This window comes from Muntiacus reevesi, chromosome 2 (genome assembly GCF_963930625.1).
Source record: "Muntiacus reevesi chromosome 2, mMunRee1.1, whole genome shotgun sequence".
Classification (NCBI taxonomy): domain Eukaryota; kingdom Metazoa; phylum Chordata; class Mammalia; order Artiodactyla; family Cervidae; genus Muntiacus; species Muntiacus reevesi.
The window spans coordinates 141,200,559-141,210,185 of record NC_089250.1 but is presented as its reverse complement, the minus strand read 5'-3'; the positions used below and the strand labels follow the sequence as shown (position 1 = coordinate 141,210,185).

The 9,627-nt window shown below is 48.3% G+C and overlaps 1 protein-coding gene across 1 annotated transcript in view; it reads left to right on the top strand.

The window, feature by feature from the left end:
• SLIT1 (slit guidance ligand 1) overlaps positions 1-9,627 on the top strand; it is a 163,912-nt gene continuing 154,285 nt past the window's right edge. Inside the window, exon 1 of the mRNA XM_065920057.1 lies at positions 1-197. Within this exon, the coding sequence (XP_065776129.1) occupies positions 1-197 (197 nt within the window). The remainder of the gene's footprint in view (positions 198-9,627) is intronic.

Here is a 9,627-nt window from a genome sequence, read left to right as displayed (position 1 = left end):
ATGGCGCTGATACCCCCGAGGGGGCCCTCGGCGTTGCTCGTCCGGCCCGCGCTCTGGCTGCTGCTGTGGGCAGCCGCGTGGCGCCTGGGTGCCACGGGGTGCCCCGCCCTCTGCACCTGCGCTGGCACCACGGTGGATTGCCACGGCACCGGGCTGCGGGCCGTCCCCAAGAACATCCCGCGGAACACGGAGCGCCTGTGAGTATGGCCCCCATCCATAGCCCGCGGGGAGCCCGGAGGTTGCCTTCCCACCCCGACGCTATTCAGGGCCAAAGATGGGGGCAAGACCGTCGGGGCCTGGGCTCTGCAGCGAATAAAGGAGTCGGTGCCTGCCAGGGGCCAGGAGCCAGAGCGCTACTGTTTCCCTTTCTTGGGATTCGAAGGGCCCTTGTGGGGCTATCGGCTCCCATCCTCACACCTGCACCCTGCGTTCAGTATCACAGGCCTTCCCACTGCGCCAGCACTTGGTTTCTCCAGAGTGCCTATGAATTGGTGCCAGAAAGCCTTGCTGGCCCCAGGAGGGACGTGCCTCCTGCTCGCCAGGCACCGTGGCTCCTCTGGGCACATGGGGCTCGGTCTGTGTTCTGAGTGGAAGGTGTGCCTTTGGGTTCTGAGGGCTTGCAGGTTGCTGATGGGCAGCAGGAGGGGATGCAGTTGAAGTTTCTAGTCCTCCACCACCCGCCCCCTCCCCGCGTCGCTCCCCATTGTTTGCCCCAGAGCCTTTAGAATTTTTCCCTTGCAGGTGGAAGGCATGGTCCCCCACCACACATCCAGCCATCCCCAACCCAGACAATGGACTTGAGGAACTGGGGTTTGAGGCTTGGGATATGTTATATTCAGCACCCAGAGAGGGGTAGATGTGACCTGGACCAGGAGTCTGTGAATAATGCTGAGAGGTCAGGAACTAGGAGTGGGAGACATGAGATTAAAGACGTTGACCATGACAAGTCATAAAAAAATCATTTCTCTTAGCCTGTTGTCTCCCACTTATAAATTCTTGAGAAAACTCAGCCCTTTCTAGACTGGCTAAGCTTTGTAGTGTGTGAGTGGTTAGCATGTGTGTATGTGGTTAGCTTGCATGTGTGTTTATAGACTTATATAATTTGTTTCCCCCAATTCTCTTGCAGAATGTGTGTGTGTGTGTGAATTCCTGGGATCTGTGGGGTCACCTCAGTCATTCGCACGAAGCTGGGAGAATCTCCATGTCCATGGGCTGTGTGTGTAGATTTTTGGTCTCATGCGGGGCCTTTGTGCTGCTTGTAGAGGTGGCTGCCTTGGGAGATTTTTGAACTGGACTTGGGAGGAGGCTGCCAGCCCCTTTGAAACCCCCCTTCTCCTTCTTACACTCCTGGGCCCCTGCAGTGGCTCTTGAGAACTTTTGGGGGTATTTTCATGACTCCCAGCTGGTCAGAGGCAGAAATTTGACCCTGGGGAGAACAGTCTCCTGGATCAAACTCTGTACCAAGGTCAGCAATGAGCACATTGGCTGAGACTGAAAAATTCCCGTGGAGGGTTCAGAGAATTTGCAATCTAGACGCAATCTAGATGGGAATCGATGCAAGTGTGTGTGTGTGTGTGTGTGTGTGTGTGTGTGTGTGTGTGTGTGTGTGTGTGTGTGTGTGTTGTGATGCTGGGGAAAGATACTGCTTCAGGAGAGGCTAGAACAAACTGAAATTCCTTGGGGATCCTGTGTGGTCCTGGAGAGGAACAGAAGGTCAGAAATCTGTCTAGAGGATCCCCAAGGCTGCAGGGTCACCCTCCACACCTGTTCCCTCTGGACCTCCTCTCTGTTCCTTTGCCTTGTCCTTGGGGCATTTTTCCTGTAGCTGTTACCTTGGAAGCAGCCTAGGTCTGAGAATTTTAGCCCCTCTCCTTTGCTCTTGGGTCTGAATCTTGAAGTCATCTCCTTTCTTGCTTTCTCTCCTTTAGTTTTGAGAACAAGGTCTGTTTTAACTTTTATGAACTCTTGAATTCTTGCAAATCAGAATGAGATGTAAGTGAAATTTCCTGGTGTAAAGTCAGTCATTTGCTCTGTGACCTGGGGCAAATTACTTAACTTCTCTGAGCCTTTGTTGTTTTCTATCAGGAAAAGGAGGCTGTTGATACATAAGGTCTCTGGTTCTTGTAAGGACTGAAGATAATGTGTAGGAAGTGCTTGGTACATTGTGAGGCCTGCTAAATGAGAGCCATCTTCATTATGGTAGGATCAGGAGAAGAGTCTTGTTACTGAAGTCAGCAAACATTTAGGGAGCCAGTAGCTGCCCTGGGTGTTGAGGCTCCAGCTGGGAGTGAGCAAGCCCCTGCTCTCAAGGGATGTACTGTTGAGAGGACGGGGAAGGGGACACGGAACTGTAAACTCTGGCAGCAGAGTGGGGTAATGGGGGAAGCTTTGGGATTAGAAGGCCTTTTCTCAGGTGAAGGAGATTCTCAGAGGATAGACTGTTTCATGAGGGTACCGTGGGACCCAACAGTGATTGGGTCAGATTTTGCCAAGGGGAGGGGCAGGTGGCCCGGACAGGGAATGCATCAGCAAAAGGCCTACAAATGTGAGTGTGCCCGGCCTGCTGGGCAAGTGGACCAGCTTTGCTCCGGGCTTGAAACATGCCGCGTGCAGGGGGATGTGATGGGACTTGAGGTTGGGAAGGGTCAGGAAGGCCTATCTCTACCTGGATTTTTCCTTTAGAGGCTTCAGGGTTGAGACCCAGGGCTTGCCATATGCATGACTTCGCAGAGTGGGAAAGGCTGTGAAAGCCGAGGGAGTCTGCGTTTTCAACAGATAGGCCGCGAAAGAGCCATTTGAAGAGGAAACGCACATCCTGAAAAGAGACCTTGGGCAGACTCAAAATAACTGTGGCAAATGCTCTGTCTAATCAATATTGGTGTCGTGCAGTATCAGAGCCCGAAGCAGCAGCTTCTTCCGAGGCTGTGAAATTTTTATAGACCGCAGCTGTGCATTCGTTTGTCTTTTGTCCTCCGGGCAGTTTCTCCGGCAGCCTGTGCAGCCCAGCAACTTTATGATCATGTATTCCATACCTCGGGGTCCAGGCTGTCTCCTCATGTGGGAAGAAATTGTCAGTGGTTTGCTGCAGGGACTTCTGGGAAGAGGCTGAGCAGGCTCCAGAGCTGTTGAGGAAATGGGTTCAGCCAGAGGGTCTGTGGGCCGTTTGGGCTGGTGGGGAAGGGATGCCGAATAATTCACTGCAGAGGAACAATTGAAATCCAGGGTAAGGTTGGGGGTATGGTGGAGGAGGCTTGGGAGCTTGTCTCTTTGTAGGACCCAGACTCAGAGGGACCCCGTCATGGCCACTATTGTTTTTTCTTACACTCAAGGACCTTGGCTTTCAGTTGGTTTTTTTTTTTTTTTTTTTTTTTTTTTTTAAAAAGTCTTCTGGACTAGAGTGTTTCAGAGAGTGTGCAGTGTGCATGGACCCCACTTCTCCCTTTGACCTTGGACGCTTGTATTCCAGGCTTGCCACTGATGCTCCTTGTGGGTGTAGGACTTTCCCCTGCTCTTTGGGCCCTGGGAGTCTACGTTCCTGCCTTCCTCGATAAGTTCCGTTGCCTCCTAGCCAGTCCATCCTCTGCCCTAGCTCCCTGCCAGTTGCCGAGGCCTGGGAGGCCCTTGCCTTCTCCCAGTTTAGCCGCCTGTGTCTGGAGCCTCCTTCAATGGGGGTGGGTGGTTGTGACCAAGGAAGACTGCCCAGGGCACCTTCAGGCTGATTGTCTGGGAGCCTGTTTGGAATTCCAAATAGTGATTGGGTGGTGGCTGCAGTGAGGGGGCTCAGAGGGCCAGATAGGAGCCCTGTCTGCCTCTGAGGCCTGGGCTGTCTGGGCAGGACTCTGGTCTCCTGGACTGGAGAGTCACGGTGTTCAGGAGACGTTGGCATCTGGTGAGGCTCGTGTCTCTGGTAGCAGGTGTGCTGGGCTTGTTCCTGGGATCCGAGTGACTGGTGGTGCCGCCTGGGAGCTGCCACTCCATTGGACCTGAGACTCAGTTTCCCCATCTGTAAAAGGAGGTGACCGCGGTGGGTTGATGGTGAGGATTAAGTGAGAGCATGCATATAGAGGACCTGCAGGCTCACTTGGCACATGGGGGGTGTCCTACCGCCCTTCTGCCTCTGGGGAGAGTGACACCTGCTACCTCCGGGCTTTTACCAGACTCCGCTTACTCTGGGCTTTTACCAGACTTTGCTTACTCTACGTGTGTGAAAATGCTTTGTGATTCAAACATTAGGCAAGGTGATTGTTATTTTTATTACTGGAGAAGCTCAGGCTGAAGGCTTGAGGGTTCAGGTGGGGCAGGAGAAAGTGTAGGAGGAGACAAACATTTGAGTGTTGGCCAGGCTGCACGCTGGATTCTGACTCTCAGAGTGCTCCTTCCCTGGGCCACCCCATGTCCCTTAGGATTTGGGGTGCAGGTCAGTGTCCTGCAGGGCCTCTCTGCAGGGTGGACAGCTCTGAGGCCAGATTGCTTAGCTGTTTAGCCCCTCTCTGCCATTCTGCAATTGTGGGGACCGTGGGCAGGTTATGGAGTTTAATTCACTCACTCAACAGATAGCTGTCTCTTGAGTGTCTGCATGGTGCTGGAAATTGAAACCACCCCTCTCTCTCCGAATTTAGTCCAGCAGGGGAGATGGAGATGAATGACACAATATGAGAAGAATCACGTAATTGCAAACTGGGATAAGTGTGACTTCGGAGACTTCCATTTCCTTGCCCATAAGATGGGGGTGATGACAGGACCTGCTCCAGAGGGTGGTCCTGAGGATTGAATGTGGTGATGCTGGGAGAAGCACTTTGCAGTGGGTCTGGCGGACAGCAAGTGCCCAATAAACGATAGTAGTATTATTGTTATTAAGGTGACAGAGAATTGCAGGGCCGTGAAAGGAACTTGGGCACCACTCAATGCTGGATCCCAGCACAGCCCTACTCTCTCATCAGGCACCCTTCGGGGGCTCTGGATCCCCAGGGAACACTGATGGACATGGAGACTGGGCTGCCCCTTCTGTGGTGCCCCCTCTCTGAGGCAGGAGGCTGGCTGTGGTGGCCCAGGCTGCCCAAGGCTGCCAGCGGGGGTGGCCGTGCTCTTTGGGGACTGGCTGACGGGCGGCAGGCTGGGACAGGCAGCCCCCACATTATTGGGAGCAGACGGGAGCTTGGCGGAGTTGCCGCCTCCAGTTCTGTGCCGGCATTAGCAGCTCGGCAGGGCTCTTGCTTAATGGGATTTTCTTCCCAAATGCTGTAATTATCGCCATACAAATACTTATTACCCAGAGCAGATGACGGCCGGGCCTTGGGCAGTAGCCAGGGAGCTGGGATGTGCTCGGGGTGGAGAATTGGCTCCTCTCTTTGAGCTCGAGACCCCCTCCTCTTCTTTCTGGATCCCAGCCTGCGGCGGACAAACAGCTGTTGGGCACCTGCCGTGTGCAGAGTGTCTGCAGAGGTCCAGGGTACAGACCCGCTCCTCCGGGAGCTTGCAGCCTGGAGGCTGGAGAAAGGTCTGTCTGTGAAAGAACAGATGTGTAAGGATGCTCACAGGGATGCAGGACGCAGAGCACAGCGGGCGACCAGGGCAGCCTTGGGTGTGAGAATGGTCTGGTTTGAATCCTGGCTTTGTCAGCTACCACTTGAGAAAGCTCAGCCGGCTCACGAGTGACTCAATTTCCTTACTTGTAAAATGGGAGCACTTACCTTGTAGGGCCGTGACTTCAGATGAAATAGTGCATGTGAGATAGTTAGAATTATGTTGGCATGTAGAAAGTACTCCATGGATGTTAGAGATAAGGAGTTGGGAGTGAGACATACAGGAGGAGATGGAGCCCTGCAGGAGGTGGGATTTGAACCGGGCCTGGACGGTTGGGCAGGAATTAGGTGGGCGAGTGGTGAAGCCAGGGCAAGGGAGTCTGGGGCATCCAGAGGTGAGTGCCGTACGCTTGGGAAGGAGAGTGAGGAGCAGACTCAGGTGATGGGGTGAAGGCTTGTGTAGGTGAGTTCTGAGAGGGGAGACTGAAGTAACAGGTGGGCATAGGCCACAGGAATGAGGAACCATCAGAGGTTGTGTGTGTGTAAAATTTTATATTATTATTTTACTATTCAGTGATGTTCAGTAAATCTACAGAGTTGTGCAAACATCACCATGGCCCAATTTTGAAATATTTCTACCACCCAAAAAGATTCCTTGGTTCATTGTAATTTTTAATTTTGTTATAATTTCAAACACCAAAGAGTTGCAACCAAAGAATATCCCTTATCCAGACTCAGTTGTTTGTATTTTGCCCACTTTGCTTTATCTTATGCTACACATATACTTTGTTTTCCCTGAACCATTTAAGAGTAGATTGGAGGCATAAGTTTTTTCTGCTAAATATTTCAGTGTGTTTTTTTCTAAGGACAGTAAGGCTATGAAAATCAGAAAATTTAACATTGGTACAATATTATAATCTACTCCATGGTTCATGTTAGAATTTCATCAGTTGTACCAATAATGTCTTTTGTAGCTGTTTCTTTTTTTTTTTTTTTTTGTCTAGGTTCAGAATCCTGTCCAGGATCACACAGGGCATCTGCTTGTCATGGTTCTTTAGTCTCTTTTAATTTGGACCAGTTCCTTAGCCTTTCTTTTTTTCGACCTTGACATTTTGGAAGAATACTGGCCAGTTATTTTGTAGAATGCCCCTCAGTTTGGCTTCATCTGCTCTTTTCTCATGATTGCATTCAGGTTACACATTTTTCCCAGGAATGATAAACAAGCAATGTTGCGCTCTTCTCAGTGGGTGATGTCAGAAGACACATGATGTCAATTTGTCCCAATATTGGTGATTTTAGCTTTGATTACTTGGTAATTTGGTGTCTTCTTGGCTTCTCTGCTCAAAAGTTACTCTGCTCAAAAATTACTAAGTAATTAATTGGCCAGTAGATACTTTGGGGTCATGTAAATATCCTCCTCATCAAACTTTCATTCACTAGTTTTAGTACCACTGATGAGAAATTTCTGACTCCATCATTTTTTCTCTATGTATTACCTGGCATTCTACTGTAAGGAAGAACTTCAGCTTCTCCATCTGTTTGTTATTTATTTGTAATAGTATGGACTGCTGTTTGTCATTTTATTCACTGGGTTATAGTTTGTAATAATGTTAGCACATTATTTTGATGTTCAGCTGCTGCTAAGTCGCTTCAGTCGTGTCTGACTCTGTGCAACCCCATAGACGGCAGCCTACCAGTTGCTTATGGTGACTGTGATTTCTGACAGTGGATTTTCTATCACTGTTGTGTTTTTATTCTTTTAAAAAACTTAAAAAACACTTTTATTTTTAAAACAATCTTAGGGACTTTTCTTGTGGTCCAGTGGTTAAGATTCTGTGCTCTTAATGCAGGGAGCCTGGGTTTGATCCCTGATCAGGGAACTAAACCCAAGCGCTGCAACTAAAGAGCCTGCCTGCCACAGCTAAGACCTGGCACATCCAAATAATAAAATAAAACAAAACAAAAGAAGAAAACAAAGCAATTTTAGACTTTTAGAAAATTTGCAAAAATAGTAGAGAGAATTCCCATACACCCTTTTATCCAGCTTCCCCTAATGTTAACATCTTTCTTAATCATAATTCCCTGATCAAAACCAAGAAATTAACATTGGTACACTAGAGTTAGCTCAGGTATAGACTTTATTTGCATTCCGTTAGTTTTCCCACCAATGTCTTTTTCTATTACAGGATCAATCCAGGATCCCACATTGCATTTAATTGTCATTTCTCCTTAGTCTCCTTCAATCTGTGATAATTCTAAGTCTTTCATTGTTCTTTATGATCTTGACATTTATAAAAATAACTAGTTATTTATTTTGTAGACTGCTCTTCAGTTTGCGTTTGGTATTTTCTGTTTTGTCAAGAATGCTACCAAGGTGATGTATTCTTCCCAGAGCATCCTATCAGAGGTGGGTGACATCGATCTGTCTCATTGCTGGTGATGTTAATCTTGATCTCTTGGTTAAGATGGAGTCTGCCAGGTTTAACCACTATAGCGTTATTTTTACATTGGCAATTATTAAATACTTGGAAGGAGATACTTTGAGAGTATGTAATATCCTTTTTGTCCTCATATTCTCACCTACTAATTTTAGCATCCATTAATGGATGTTGCCTGCAACCATTACTATCCAATTTTGCTTTTCTATTTCCCTTATTCTTTCTACATTTATTAATTATAATTCTTCTGTAGGGAAGAATAATCTTATTTCTTTTCAAGAAGGTGGTTTTCTTGATGGGTACCTTGGGTTTTGAGTTTCCTGAGGGCAGGGACTGTGTCTCCTGTATCTTTGTATTTCCATCTCCTGGTGCATCGTAGTTGTTCAAAAAAATGTGTTTAATGATTTTTTTTTAAAACCTGGTGGTAGGATATTTCATGATCCTAATCTTTGCTTTAGGAAATATGGTCATTGTGGTAGGCTGAATAATGATCCTCTAAGAGGTCCACATTCTCATCACTGGAACCTATGAATATGTTACCTTACTGGGCCAAAGGAACTGGGCAGGTGTGATTAAGTTGAAGATCTTGAGATAAGGGATGATTTTAGATTATTTGGGAGGGCTCAACAAAATCACGGACTTCCCAGGTGGCACAGTGGTTAAGAATCTGCCTGCCCATGCTGGAGACAAAAGAGATGTGCTCTTGATCCCTGGGTTGGGAAGGTCCCATGGAAGAGGAAATGGCAACCCACTCCAGTATTCTTACTTGGAGAATCCCATGGACAGAGGAGCTTGGAGGGCTACAGTACATAGGGTCACAAAGGATCAGACATGACTGAGCAGCTGAGCACACATACAGCAAAATCACAAGTGTTCCTAAAGAGAAGCAGGAGGGTCAGAGTCAGTAGTGGGAGAAATGTGATGATGGAAGCAAGAGATTGGACTGATGTGAAGGGACCATGAGCCTAAGAATACAGGCAGCCTCTAGATGAAAAAGGAAAAGGGGTGGATCTTCCCCTAAAGCCTCCAGAAAGGATTGCAGCCCTGGGAACATCTTGACTTTAACCCAGCGAGATTGATTTTGAACTTCTAATCCCCAGAACTATAAGATAATACATTTGTCTTGTGTTTAAGTGGTTATTTGTTATAGCAGCAGCTGGCATCTACTATAGTCCTCAAAGGGTTTAGAGGGTACAGTAGAGGCCAGGGCATGAGAGGAGGCAGGCCTGGACTGAGGCTGAGAGTGCAGAAAGAGCAAATGGGACCATCATGAGTGACCCCATGGCCAAGCCTGGAAGAATGATCTTGCAGAGTAAAGTTGGGGGGGGTGATTGATCCTTGAGGAGAAGCCATGAAATTGGCTTCTCCTCTTTTGTTTGAATTGCCAATAAAAACTATGTGAAAAAAATAACCCTAGAGGTAGAAATAGGGGAAGGTGACTCTGTTGAGTGTTCAGACTGGAGAGACAGTTGGGAGGGTCTCTTGGGGGAAGTGGTGGAATCCATGAGGGCAGTGGGACAGAGACGTCAATGGAAAAAAAGAATCTTCTGGGAAGCTGGTGTCAATGCAGATTCCCAGGCCTGTCCCAGAGTTGTTGAGTCAGCAGGTCTTAAAGGCAAAGGCCGTTTTGGTGATTCGGCTGTGGGAGGAGCTGTGAAGCACTCATT